Source organism: Phodopus roborovskii, unplaced genomic scaffold, assembly GCF_943737965.1.
Source record: "Phodopus roborovskii unplaced genomic scaffold, PHOROB, whole genome shotgun sequence".
In the NCBI taxonomy this organism is placed as follows: Eukaryota; Metazoa; Chordata; class Mammalia; order Rodentia; family Cricetidae; genus Phodopus; species Phodopus roborovskii.
In genome coordinates, this window is record NW_026126558.1 from 23,148,816 (window position 1) to 23,163,905 (window position 15,090).

The following is a 15,090-nucleotide window of genomic DNA, read 5'->3' on the forward strand; positions in this document are numbered from 1 at the left end:
TAAGAGATACATGGTAGGACAGCTAAAGGCTGACAGGGAGCCCTTGGCTAGAGCAGATGCAGACAGAACCAAGATGTTCTGATGCCTCTCAGCCTGAGACTGAGATGTAAGACTTTAAGGCCATCAGGAATTCACAAATAGCTTGTGACAGAACTTAGTCTTGTGCACATTATGGCCAAGAATATGGGTTTTGAAAGGCAAAGAGAATGAATTTTGACAATTAGCCTCACTAGTCTTTTGGAAGCTATTTAACTTGATTTTTGTTTGTATGTGTCTATGCACTTTGTATGGGTGCCCACAGGGGCCAGAAGAGCATCAGATCGCCCAGAGTTAGAGGTAGTTGTGCCCTGCCTGCAGTGGGTTCTAGAATTAAATTCTGGTCCTCTGCAAGAGCTTCAAGTGCTCTTAACCACTGAAGCATTTCTCCAGCTCCCTTTTTGTTGGCATAGGGCCTTGCTATCTGTGGCTGTCAGGTACTATATAGTCCATGCTTGGCCTTAAACTTGTGGCAATCCTGTCTCACTTCCTGAGTGCCAGAATTACTTTCGAGCACTGAGCCAGCTTTGAATTCCTGCCTCCTTCTCCTAAGTGCTGGTATTACAGTGGCATGCCAGCATGCCTAGCTTCGATGTTTAGAGATGTGTATTCAGTGAGTACTTCCATTTACCAAGTCTACCATAGCAACTCTGGGACTTCAAAAACAGAAAACCTACCCTCTTCTGCCCCCCAAGACTTTTCTGATCAAAATGAGAAGGGGTGACTGTCTAAGGGCTAATGAAGTGCCCAGGCAGAAACATCCTCCTGGTCAAGGCCAGACAAAACTCTAACAGGGTTAGTCCTATGCCCTGAGTGCTTGAGGCAGATGTGGACTATTGGGAAAAACAGCATCTGCAGGGGTAACCAGGTTTAGCTTCACAGCTTTTAGTGGTTGGTACAGTAGAAACAAATACGAGACCAAGAACACTCATACAGATTCTACAAGTGATACTGAAGCTCAACAGGAATAAACTGGCTGCTGAGGAACACTGGATGTTAGTGCACAGGTGGTTTTCCTAGAAAGAGAACCTGACTAAAACCAATCGGGGCTCCCTCAGGTGCACACTGAATAGGATAGCTGTGGATAGGGCTGAAGCCAGGACAGGAATGGGAAGAACATATTATTACAGACTATAGATTACTGCAGGCTCATATTTTGCTTAAGTTTACTCAGTAGAATAGGGGTGATAGCCAGCTTCTGATGTTGAGGGGTTTAATGAACTCATGTCAGATGTAGCTGTGCAAAATCCTTCTTTAGATCCACCAGAAACTCACTTCCTGCTTGACCCTTCCCAAGGCAGCCAAGGTAATTTGAATATATATAAACAGAGGGTGGGGGTTGACGTCTGTAAAAGGGACTTTCTTATTATGAATAATTCTAGTTCTAACAGTCCAAGGCTACTAATATTCATTTAGGTGAGATGCCTGTCTGGTTTGGAACCTTCCAGACTCAAGAAACCCATTATTTCCTCATTAAATCGCTTGCACAGGTAACACAAGCCAGCTACAAGGCCCTTTGCCCTTTTTCTCACAGAAAAGCATCTGAAAATCAGGACTGGACTTTTGGTGAAATAGCACATAGTGGCAGGAGGAATCCAGTAAGGAGGATTTTTTGTGAGCCCCACCCCCCCAAACAATGTGGTTGAAGTTAAAGTGTGTTTCCACTACAACGAAAGTCTCTGAATCCCCTTGTGGAGCTGAGGAGTAAAGAACTACCACCTGAGTTTGCCCTCAGCTTGTCTTACCTTTCCAATGAATGCTCCTTGTTCCTCACAGGTTGAGCTCAGCTTTGCTCCCTGTCTAGCTAAAAGCTAGGACTGACCATAAACCTTCCTACAGCAGATCTCAAGGACAGAGCACCCTCTGGTGACACCTGCTGTATAAGGGGCAGACATCTCAGGTTTATCATGGAAGCAGGAGGCTGTGTGACCATGAACTTCTCTACCCCCACACATGTGAAGAGCACTATAACTTGAAGCAGGCTGCATTCCATATGCTATCATCTGCCAGGACCATCTATCTCCAGTCTATTGCACAGAGGAAGCTGTGCACAGGCCCCGAGGGACCCCAGCAAACAGGAATCACAAAAGATGGAGTCTGCACAGTGCCTGTTAATCCGTTATGATTTATTAGCTGTACAGCAGTAGATCCTCCTCCCCAGCTTTCAACCCCATTACATATTTTATTACAGGTCTCATGTTGGCGTCCTAAAATAATGAAAAATATCACACAGTACAGCTAAGTACAAAAATGCATCAACCTAGAGTCTGATAGCTAACTGATGGCTCTCTTAAAAGCAATACACAGAAGAAAAAAAGTATTTGAAATCAGTCAGACTGAGGCTCTTAAAAAAAAAAAAAACACATATCAACATGTGACAATTCATGTGCAAGAATCACTTTTTAAGTTGGTTTGCTTCACATTATTATTAATAATTTTCTTCCAGATCCAAAGTTTAAATTACTGACCTAGTGAAATTTTTTGGCCCAGCTTGCCAGAGCTGCTGTGACCCATTCATAATCAACTCTTCTGGCTTTAACAGAGATTTAAAAAATATAACATTCAGCTACAAACAGAGCAAAGGAAATGTTGATGGGAAATCATAAATGAGAGTTATTTGTTCAAGGTTCAAATGCTGGCTCCATGAGCTGGAAATCATGACTTTCCCCATGGGTGTCCATCACTAGCAGGCAGCAGGCCCGATGACCTCCTGCTACATGATTGTGACCCGAGTCAACATTTACATACCACCCAGTCCATGGTACCTTGATTTGCAAGTAATTAAAATGCTGGGTTTTCTTACACTGCGCTTCTTTTCAACCTCTTAATTAATGGAAAAGATTAAAATGTAAAAAAGGTTATTTACAAGCTTGACCATACCAGAAACTTTGCCAAGAAAGAGGCAAAGCATTCAGGACAGAAACTGATCGTAGCATGCCATCCTACTGGTGTGCAGCTGACTCCGAGCAAAGAGAGTCAGGGAAAAGCAAAAGCAAAAACCAGGTTAAAAGTCTAAGTCTTTCCCAAGTCTGCATTTACAATTAAAAACTCTCTTGGGAAGACCATAGAACTCTGGGAAACCCGTGGCCATTCTGGAGTGGTTTACTAAATCAAGAGAGAGGGTTCAATGTCTCTGTTTCCATCTAAGAAAACTAGTTAGGCATCAACACTGTCCTCAGCACTTCACAGTAAACCCTCAGAGACTTAGAACATTCCATGATTTGCTAACATCAAACAACAAGTTCTAGTAAATCACATTTCTCTAACATCATCCTTGAAGTTTTCGTTCTCAGTATGTTTGGTAAAATGGTGTAAAATTATGCCGTTCCCAAAGCCAAAAGAAAAGAGAGAAAAAATTAAGATGTGGGCCGTTTAAACACAGCCCCAATAGTCCTGGTGACGAGCAAGGCCCCGCCATCACCGGTCCATCATGCTGAGGATCATCTCAGGCGTGAGGTCTCCATTGGGGGCATCTGTGGTGGCTGCCTGAGCCTCCTCTTCTTCCCCTTCCACAGGCTCAGCATCTGGCTCTTTTTTGACTTCAACTATAATGTTCTCAATTGCACCTGTATTCTGGTCTTCAACCTGAATGATGGCTGTTGCTGGCAAAGAGCAGGAACAAAACAAATGGTACATTAAAGCCCACAGAAAACACAGGGATCCTTTCAGATAATCACAAGTAAGTGGGGTGGCACATCCATAGCAGAGATGCAGAAGTTAAAAAGAAAAAAGGCGAAAAAAGCACAAGCCTCTGCTAATGTTAAGTGGTCACACATAAAAACCCAATAGGCTAGAACTCGTCATACCACATGATGACATCCCCCTTCATAGGCCTCCAAATTGCACTGTTAAAATGTTTAGTTTCCCTTTATGTTTGTTGTGAATTTTTTTATAGTAATATAAGGCAGGAGAAGAAAATCCAACCTCACATAACACTTGGCTAGGATACTTCAGTGTATGATGTAGCTGACGTTTTTTATTCTCTAGTGCTCCCAATCAGGTGTATGTAAGTGAAATGAGGGGCCTGGTTCGAGATCTAAAGTTAACTTTCTTTTTTGTGATGGACATCTAAACGTGGGGCTCAGGAAGAACATTTAATAGATTAAATTGAGGAAATATCAGAGAGTAAGTGCCTGTTGCTATCTATACAGTATGCTTGAAAGGGAATACCTCTAGGCTAGCCCTCACACCTCAATTTTTCTTTTCCTTCCCCCTTCCTCCCCATGTAGCCCAGGCTAGCCCCAGTCCCTCAGGTGTTGAGACTGCAGGTGGTAATAATACCACTCACAGCTTTGTGGGCCAGAGTCCTCTGTAGATGGGCACTCAGTCCATTCATTTTATCCCATCCCTTGAAATCTGGTTCCCTTCTATCCACAACTGCATCAACGCTGCAGGCCATAGTAAATGGTTCTTTTCCAAACCTGCCCACATCAGCAGTGAACCTGCCTTTAGGACATCAGCCCATCAGCCTCCCTCTACTTTGGATTTTTTTTTTTCCCGAGACAGGGTTTCTCTGTGTAGTCTTGGCTGTCCTGGAACTCAGAGATCCACCTCCCTCTGCCTCCCAAATGCTGGATTAAAGGTGTGAGCACTACCACCTAGCCTACTCTGGATTTTTTCTGCAGGAATGTAATAGGCATTTAGAGAAAACTTCCTCAAAAAAAAAAAAAAAAAAAAAAAAAAAGCTTCCTCAGAATCAGTTGCCAATGTGAACTTCACTTGTTTTCATGGCTTAGTCCCCATCTTCACAAGAACACAGACCCGTCCGGCTTCCTCAAATGACAGAGAAGACGCCTACTGAGCCAAGGTAGGCAACTTACGCTGGTTCTGTTTGGGCTGGTTGGTTCTTCCAGGGGGTCGTCCTCTCCTCTTCTTGGCAGGCGGTGGGGCTGGGGCCACAGGTTGAGGCTGAGGCTGAGGCTCTGGCTCAGGTTCAATTTCTACAGCAGGCTCCTCCTCCTCATCATTGTCATCCAGATCTGGCTCAGCATTTTCTTCTCAAGAAATCAAAGCATAGGTGATAGGTCAAGCAGAGTAGTGAGAGAAAGACCGCAGACAACTAAATGTTCTGAAAACATTCTATACTTCCAGCACTTGGGAGGCAGAGGCAGGTGAATTCTGAGTTCATGGCCAGCCACGACTATGTTTAGAGACCCTGTATCCAACCCCAACCCCTTCCAACCCCCAAAAAACAAACAAACAAAAAACAGCTTTTACCAAAATTTTGCTATCAGCATTGATAAGGTAAACTGGTACTGTGCAGAAGTATTTAAATTATATACTTCAACTATGTATTCCTTTGACACTTCACATGGGCTGCCCATTACTTTTCCCAAGTGTTGTGGCACATGTTTTTAATTGCAGCACTCAAGAGGTAGAGGAAGACAGATCTCTTGAGTTCTAAGCCAGCTTGGTCTACATAGTGAGTTCCAGGACAGCCAGGGTTACAGAGAAATCCTGTCTTGAAAAACAAAACCAAAAAACAACCTGCCCCCACCCCAAAAAAAACTGAGCTTCAAACCATAGAACCATTTTCATATTTTATCAGTTATTTAACAAAATACAAAACAGTGCTTGAGCAAATAAAACAAATCTTCCTCTTATTATACAGGATAAAGCAGGAGACTGAGCTGCAGTTGAAGCTGGGGAGATGGAGATACTAGTCTCTGGACAGTGTGTGAGTACATGCCAAAACTGTTGATGCAATACAAGGCTTTTTTTTTTTTTAAAGTTGCAAGAGTTCTTCTGGGTTGTTTTCTCTTTTTCTGATTCTCTTGCCTCTCTTAGAATTACAGATGGGAGCCATGATTCCGACTTTATTGGGGATTGAACTCAGGGCTTTGTGCGTATTTGCCAAGTACTACCAACTAAGCTACATCCCCAGCCTTTGAAACTATTAAATTAAAGGGAGTGAATTATTAAAGAGAATACAGATAAGGATTCAGATAAGGCTTTGAAGTCTCAGATCTCTTATTTGGTGCGACGTGACAAACAGCTACCCTCATTTCCTTGAGTAGTACCTACAGTACCTCATATCATTTAACAGTGGTTTGAGGATTAAAGAATGAGACAGATGCATATGGTGGTGTATTTATGCAAGTCAGTACTCAAGAGGCTGAGGCAAGAGAGCTGAGAGTTTGAGGCCACCCTGGGCTAGTTTATATAAATACAGCTTTTATTTATACTGCTCATTAGAATATAAAAAGTCTCTTTTATTAGGCTTCATTATTTCAGTTAAGAGGTAATATTTAGAGCTACGGAGATCGCTCAGCTAGTAAAGTGTTTGGCATGCAAGCATGAGGACCTGGGAGCTTGATTTTCACCACTCATATTACACTAAAAAAAGAAACGGAAAAACGCCTGGGGGGGCTGGCCCAGTGGTTAAGGGCAGGCACTTCCTGCTTTTGCAGAATTCCATTTCCAGCACCCACATCAGGTGGCTCTCAACCACCAATAACTCCAACTCCAGAGGATTTAATGATTCTGGCTTCAACTGGCTCATAATTACGGTGAACACTTGTAACTTCTGGGGATAATCTGATATTCCTTAGTGCCAGGGCTAGCCCTGAACTTGCTATGTAGTGAGGCTGGTAATGAACAGCTGTTCTGATCTTTTTGCTTCCAACTCCAGAGGAACATACCACCATGCCTGTCTTCACAAAGACTATAAGCATAAAAGAAGAGTGATCTTCTTGCCTCTGTAGTGTACACATATTTTTTTGGAAACTGGGATTCCAAATGTGTCACCTCTAACCACACCAACAAATGATCCACTTACCACTATCAGAGGAGTCTTCTTTTTTAGAACGCATCTTTCTTTTTCTTCCTCGTTTGCTCTTCTTAGTCTCTCCTCCATTTTCCCCCTCTACACCATCTGGACCAGCACAATTATCAGCATGTCTTGCCATTGTATTCTGACAAAAGGAACAAACCTTGTATCACACTACTAAAAGAACAAAGTTCAGACTAGAACTTAATTAAATAAAAACAAACTTTAAGGACTCCATAAAGTCCCAAAGGTCTGCTAACTATACTGAAGGTATTCTTCCAAACCCATTGAGGGGAAATGGGATAGCATCTGGAGCAATCAGAGAAGGGGAAAGAAACAGAGAGGAAGGGAATGAAGGAAACATCTGTGAGGAGATAAGCACTACGCTTAGTGGCTTGTAGCCACTGGGTGGGGTGGGAGGGGTGTCAAGATAGCTGGCCAGTTCTTACTTGGCTAAACAACATAAAAAACAGAAGATACTCAAACTAGGGATAAAATGGAATGCAGATTTCAATCTACCCAAGGAAATGCCTTTTAATCTTCAGCCTACTCAAATATATTGCAGTCCCTATCAATAGAAGACAGAAGAGCTTGGGATGGGATAGGGATGAATAACTCTTTCCAAATAGCCAAGCATCTCTACATTTATTACTACAATGACAAAAACTGCATTCTGCAATGGCAGATTAAGAACATGTTATTAAGCACCACAATGGGAAAACTGATCCTTACCCGGCGTGTGAATGTTTTCCCACACTTGGAACAGACAAAGGCTGCAGGGACAAAGTTGGGGTCATGATAACGCTTGAAGTGCATGTCAAGAAGCTGTTTCTGGCGAAAGGTCTTGTCGCAATGGCTGCAGGCATAAGGCTTCTCACCCGTGTGAGTGCGCTTGTGCATGATCATGTGCCTCTCCTGAAAACAGAACTGCCTGTCAGAAAGGCTTGAGATGGTCACAGAGTTGCTACTCCAGCTTCTATGCACGTACACCACAAGCCTTTCATCTTCAAGGAGTTAACACCATTTGTCATAATGGTGACAGCATATTCACAGGGATTCAGAAGTGCCCCCTAAACCCTGCTCACCCATTTGGCTGCTTTTCTAACTATCCTTGAAGACTCATTCCAGAGCTAGATTTCTTTTCCTTCTCAAGTCTTAAACTTAATACCCAAAGGAATTTTTGGCTTATTTTTTTCCAGACATGGTCTCAGTAGTCCAGGCTGAATTCAAATTCATGATGTAGTAAAGAATGACTTTAACTGTCTCCTGACTCTCCCAAGTGCTGAGATTATAGATGAGTGCCACCACACCCAGCAAAAAATACCTACATAAAAATTTTAAACATTTTACAATATTGGGCATATTATTAGCAAGTCAGCTATATACCCTCTCTTCAAGAAAGAAGCTAATGGTGGACCTTAAGATCTCAACTGTGATGGAAAGTGCATTAAATGAAGACACAGATTCAACTAACTGACAAAGAGCAGCATCCTTGAATTTGGTAGTATTCCTTATACCCATCATAGGCAGGGCTTTAATCCCAGCACTCAGGAGGCAGAGGCAGGAAGATTTCTGTAAATTTGAGGCCAGCTTGGTCTACAAAGCAAGTTCCAGGACACAGAGAAACCCTGTCTTGAAAAAAAAAAAAACAAAACAACCTCCCAAAACACCACCACCACCATCAACACAACACACAGCCAATAACAACAACAAAACCAGTTAAGTAGCTACCTTATTAAGTATGAAAAGCCCTTTAATAATACCTGACACCGACAGAGTATCAATGACTTTCTAACTAAGACAGCACCTACCTGTCTACAAGCATAATCACATTGGTCACACTTGAAGCGCTTCTCGTTTTTATGTGACTTTTGATGCTGGATGAGAGCATACCGCTCATGAAACACAGCATCACAGTAGCGACATTTTTTGCCCTGCTCAATATAGGAATGCTGCTTTCGCAAGTGGACACCTGCAAACAAAATATAAAGCCAAATTGAACTTGTACAAACACAAATTAATATTTCAGTAAGTTAATATTTAAGAAAAACTTTCTCTACAGTCTAAGAACATGAGACCAGAAGCAAAACACTTGCATAGCAGGTGTGAGGTCCTGAGCTCCATCCCTATCTCCCTTCCCTGTCTCCAATCCACCAATAACAACAGGCGGAGAGGCTAGTCAGTATGTGGAAGATGGAAACCTGAACAAAAAAAAAAAAAAAAAAAAAAAAAAAAAAAAAAGACTATATTGAACATGGAAGCCAGGAAGTGAGGTCAATAGGAGTTAACTGAAGAAAAATGGATGTTGCAAATGACACCCAATGGCACAGTCACTTACTGTGGGACGGTGGGCAAGGGGTTAAGACTGAGCTGTGTGTCTGCTCTGGCAGGGAAGTATAGGTCACTTTAGACCTACACTGAATTTGAAACAATGACATTAAAACAGAGATGGGGACAGAAAAGGACAGTGTGGTACTAGAACTGGAGTGGAACCAAGGGAATTGATGAGGTCACTAGGCCAAAAGGGAAAGAGGAAGTAAGAACTAGTATGGTCAGCCTTTTTCCTTTCTTCTTTCCTTTCCTTCTTTGGTTTTGAGACCGGGTTTTTCTGTGTGACAGCTGGCCTCAAACTGAGATCTGCCTGCCTCTGCCTCCTGAGTACTTCAATTCAAGATAGCACCACCTGGCTTGTTTCTTTTTTGAGATGAGGTCTCTATGACTCCTACCCAACCTGGAGCTTGCTATGAATGCAAGGCTGGCCTGAACTCAGAGCTCACAGAGATATCACAGCCTACCCATCTCCTGTATGGCCTTCACTCACATGCCCAGGTTGGGTTAGGTTTTAAATTTAAGAATCAAGGCCACGGAAAAGGGGGGGATAGTTTAAAAAAATGGGGGATGGGGTGGGGGGAGGAGCATGAATACCAAAGAAAGAAAGAGGAAGATTAGTAATTGAAAGAAAGGAAAGACTCATCCAACTCTATTGTAGCATGGTGCCTCCTACAGAACAGGCCAAAAGATCTATGGCACAAAGAAGAGTTCACTAAGGAGGAATGGGAACAGCCCTAAGAGAGCAACTAGTGGAACTGCTCAGGAGTATGACAGATCACATTAAGATTATGAATATATGCTATTCAAAGTCAGTATCTATCAAAATATTAGTCTCCCCTTAAAACAAACAAAACACCCCCTAAAACAGAGGGCCACTTCTGTAGCCCGGGTTCAATCTCTAGCATGGGAGGTAGGGGAGAGAAACACCACATACTTCATACACTCATCTTTGGGCTCACAAAGCTTGGAGTAGGACATCAGATGTCCTGCTCTATAGCTCTTTCCATTTCTCCCATGAGATTGCCTGGGTTCAATTCTCAGTATCATCAACAAAACACAACAATACTTAAAGATCAAAACAAACAAAAACAACCTGAGAAAACTCAAGGACCTCTGGTACACCTCTGAGTTTTAGGCTTACCACTGTTCTAACACTAGAGTAAGATATATCTTCTCACTTACTTCATATTGTAAACAGATTAAATGTAAACAGGAAAACCTAAACCACAAAAATATAAGCAAATGTAAAAAATATTTCTAAGAATATAGCTTAGTGGTAGAGTGCTTGACGACTAGCATGTGTGAGGCCCCGGCTTTGACATTCAACACTAAAAATAAAAAAGTATAAATAAAAGAACAAATTACAAGTATGTTCAGGAAGCAGTGTACTTTGGGTTGAGAGCACAGACTGAGTAGTATTTATAGTTCTTTTCATTTATTAAAGTTAAGGCTAGGCTTAAACTCCTGAAATCAAAGGATTCTTCTGCTTTAGACTTCTGAGTAACTGGAACCACAAGAATATGTCACTAAGTCATCTCTTGTCTCTGTCTCTGAGACAGGGTGGCCATGAATTTCTGATTCTTCTGTTTCAACTTCCCAAAGACTACTGGCACTTACTACTGCTCCTAGCTTCTACATTTCTTTAGTAAGAAAGATTAAGAGAGAACTCAAGATGATCCTATGTGTAAGCATGGTTACATTAAAATTCTTACAGATGAATTCTCTCTTTATGTAATTCTGGCTCATTTATACACAAGAATAGTACCAAACCAATAAAATATTCCCATTACTGAAAGAATGTACAAATACTCTTAAAAAACCTTAAGGAAACTGACCTTAATCTAAAACATGTTACTTTTTGGACATTTAGGGGATGAAAGCTACTATTACAGTTATACTGGTTCCCATTAAAGTTTCCATTTAACTTATGTATAATCTATATTCAGGATATATTATCTTCTAGTTTGACTCCAATAGAGAGAAGAAATGGGGGGGGGGCAATCTAAGCAATGGCTTTCACTAATTGGTTAGCCATTCACATACACAAAAGTTTAAGGTGAAGATTTTATGCTTTTATTTTCATTCATTCTTTATTTGCCTCTACTAAATCTACTTACCCAAATCACTTTTTCGGGCTATGACAGTGTCACAGTGGGGACAATGAAATTTGGCCACATTTTCTGTGTGCTTCTGTAAAATGTGCATCTTCATGGTACCACTCTGGGTAAACCGAGCATGACAAATATAACATTCATAAGGTTTTTCCCCTTAAAAGGAAATACAGAATGAACAAATTAAATGAATAAATACTATGGTTAGGTGGTGAGTAGGTGAGTGTTAGGTCACACAGAATCTAAGGCCTTGCTTAAGGTGAGGTGAAACTGTTCAACTCATACCTATCTTGAGAATTAGCAAACAAACCCTACCTTTGCTCTGCTCAGCTCTCTACATACATAGCCTTCCATTTTAGGATCACAGTTCTTATGGCAAAGCTTACCTAAGGGGGACGAGGGACAGGGGACAGGGAAAGACTAGAATTATAAATTTATGAAGCAGGGTCTTGTCTTGAAGCCTAGGACTGTCTGGCACTAGAGATTCTCTCACCTCAGCCCGAGTGTAAAGATTATAGACTTGTGTTACCATACTTAGCACAAGCCTTTCTGTTTATAAAGTGATAGTACTCAGGCAGAGTCAGTTATTAGATAATCTATCCAGACATATTTTGCTTTCTGAGACAAGGACTCACTATGTAGCCCTAGCTAGTCTAGAATTTGCCATGTAGACCAAGCTGGCCTCAAATTCATAGAGACCTGCCTGCCTTTGCTGGAACTAAAAGTGTATGCCAACACACCCAGTTTCTATGTTTAAAAATAAATACTAGATTTTAATTTCACTTGATATCTCCATTAAAAGAACCATTTTCATCTATAAAAAGACTCAAATTGAATAAAATTATTCTCCAGTGTATTTTTAGAACCATCCTTGAAAGGATGTAACAGTTTTTTTTTTTTTCTTTTTGAGTGTTCCCCCCCCCCCCCCCCAGACAGGGGTTCTCTGTATTGGTTTGGAGCCTGTCTTGGAACTAGCTCAGTAGACCAGGCTGGCCTCGAACTCAGAGACCTGCTTGCCTCTGCTTCCTAAGTGTTGGGATTAAACGTATGTACCACCAACCCCTGAGTCTTTTTGGTATTTTTGAGACAGAGTTTCTTGGTGTAACAATCCTAGCTGTCTTGGAATGCACTCTGTAGACCTGGCTGGCCTAGAAGTCAGAGATCCACCTGCTTCTGCTGGGTTTAAAGGCATGTGTCACCGCCCAGCACCAGAGCTTTTCTTAACAGCCTCCCTGCCATTCAGTTAGGCCCTGCATGAATGTGGCAGCTTACAGGATTCACTGAAGAGCAGCTCATTAGTACCAGGAAGGGAGAAGTCCTACCTGAATGGGTTCTCATATGCCTTTTCAGCTTGTATGTGTCCCTGCTGGCATAACTGCACAAACTGCACTGGAACGGGCGCTCTCCAGTATGAGAGCGAATGTGTCGTTTTAATTTGCTGACCTGAAATATGAAAGCAACCGAACCTCTTATACTTCTGTTAACATGGACTGTAATATGAACTCTATATGGTTTAGGCACAAAAATCTTAGTTTTGGGGCACTAAAGTTAGAAAAAGTCTAAAAGATAATGTTTCTTCATTGTAGCCTTTGCTGTATCTCAGCAATATTACAATCCAACTAGAAGGGGATAAACTGGCAGGGAGGGTACAGATCAGGCAAAACAGTCTTTACTCATAACTGAGTTGGGTGATAAGGTACACAATGGTACTATAGTCTTTACTTCATACTTGTTTTTTCCCTGTGGTGGTGGTGGTCCTGAAGACTGAACGCAGATTGAACACTGAGCCACATCTCCAGCCCTTCTTTTTATTTCTACGTTTGAAACTTCCCACAATAATTTAATATAAGTAATCCATGCCTATTTTTATATTACTTTCCTATAAAACTCAACTTCAAGTTCATGTTTTTAAACCCTCCACCCTCTTTCCTCTCATCAGTATTTCCTAGACAGGCTGAGATCTTAGAGTCTTTCACTTCTCTTCCTTGCCACTGGCCACACTTTCTGTCTCTGGGTAAACACCCTATATCAAACTATTTGAGTTTCAAATTTGACTCTAAGAAGCACTTCGAGCATTCATAATTATTATCTATCTGATTTTTTTGGAAAAAGTTTTCTGATTTTAAGAGACAACCCTTCCACACCCATGAGAATTACATATTAATTTTCACATCTGCTCAGTGGTCGAGTAACTGTCTCAGTAGCATTGCTTCCTCTTTCCCCACCTCTAGTTTCCACACCCAGTGCTCCCTACATGCTATACGATGTTCTAACACTCACCTTAGCACCCCACCTGGTTACAGACACTGACAATATTCAATAGAACACATCCCTTATTAAATTTCAATTTTTTCTTGTCACTCACACTTATTCTGATGGTAAAATTTTGGCTTCAAATTGAGTCTTCATTTATTCATGCCCTTTAGAAATGGGTTGAAATTCAAAATAAACTAAAAAATGTTCGGAGGTCTAAAACTATTACTACTCTTTTTAAGTGCTGGGGACTGAACATAGGGTCACGTACTCTTACCACTGAGCTACATCCACACCAAGTCCCCCAGATTAAGAACGGACAAGCAGCAATTAGCAAATACAACGCTGATCTCACGTGATGAGTCTCAATAAAAACACAGGCACACTGCAAGTAACTGTAAAATTAACTTCAGTTTGGGTGCACAATCTTATGCTTAGACTTGAGTCCCTTTGCCAAGATGTCAGTACATTTATGCAAATATTCTAAACTCCAAAACAAGGGGACTGGAGAGATGGCTCAGTGGTTAAGAGTGTGTACTACTCTTCCAAGGACCCACACCAGCTAGGTTCATAACAACTCACAACGAACCCTCTGCAACTCTAGCTACAAGGGATCCAGCAGGTACCTGCACTCCTGTGTACCAATCCACCACACACACACTGTCCCCACCCCCCAACACATACACACACACACCCATCAAATCAGGGGAACTCTTGAAGCACCTTTCGTGTCAAGCATTACTGATAAGAACACTAGTGCAAGACATAGCTCGGAGGTTGACTTCTTGACTAAGGTACTGGGTTCAACCACTGGTTCATGCACAAAATTTTTTTTATTTTTGTATACTTTTATATCAGGTCTCTCTCCACTGAATTCTTCCTATTCTAAGGTCTTCAGTTAATACTACTCAATATTTTCTAAGGTTTAAAAAAAATTTTGTAAGAAATGATGTTTTGAGGGATTGGCAAAATGACCCAGTAGATAAAAATGCATTTGTCAGTGACCTGAGTTTTACCCTCAAGATCCACATGGTTGAAGGAAAAAATTGATTCCTGAAAGTTCTCCCAATAATAATTAAAAAGAAAGAAAAACAAACAGAAGACCAAATAGCTGGATGTGGAAGAATAGGCCTTTGATCCCAACACTCAGGAGGCAGGGGCAGGAAGATTTCTCTTGAATTACAGGCCAGCCTGGTCTATATAATAGTTAGACCTTGTATCAAATAATTAAAAATAAAAAAAAAATTTGTCATCTATATTTATATATTTTTTATAATATACTTATATATACTTATTTTCTTCAATAAGTTATAATAAAGCCCCTACTTTTTTTTTGTTTGTTTGTTTTTAAAGACAGGCTCTCATTCTATACTCTTGACTAGCTTAAAACTTGCAGCAATCTACCTGCCTCAGCCTCCTGAGTACTGGGATCACAGGCATGATGGATCACTTCAGTGATTCAGAGTTAATTAATATGGATTATTCTGGCTTTTCCCTATCTTGTTAGGACTTCACACAGTGATGAGAATTGAATTTTATTGTCCCTCTTCCAGCTACCTATAAAGAAATACACACTACTGAATTAGTTTT

At 41.2% G+C, this 15,090-nt stretch overlaps 1 protein-coding gene across 2 annotated transcripts in view; it reads right to left on the reverse strand.

Moving 5' to 3' along the window:
• Positions 1-2,141: 2,141 nt before the first annotated feature.
• Positions 2,142-15,090, reverse strand: part of Ctcf (CCCTC-binding factor) — a 42,953-nt gene continuing 30,004 nt past the window's right edge. The window contains exons 6-12 of one of the 2 annotated variants that reach the window (XM_051201362.1): positions 12,570-12,690; positions 11,254-11,403; positions 8,617-8,777; positions 7,538-7,720; positions 6,815-6,950; positions 4,857-5,030; positions 2,142-3,638 (exon numbers count right to left, since the gene is read on the reverse strand). In XM_051201362.1, coding sequence (XP_051057319.1) covers positions 3,454-3,638; positions 4,857-5,030; positions 6,815-6,950; positions 7,538-7,720; positions 8,617-8,777; positions 11,254-11,403; positions 12,570-12,690 — 1,110 coding nt within the window. In that variant the 3' untranslated portion in view covers positions 2,142-3,453. Of the gene's footprint in view, positions 3,639-4,856; positions 5,034-6,814; positions 6,951-7,537; positions 7,721-8,616; positions 8,778-11,253; positions 11,404-12,569; positions 12,691-15,090 lie in introns of both variants that reach the window. The other variant, XM_051201361.1, reaches the window with a different exon arrangement.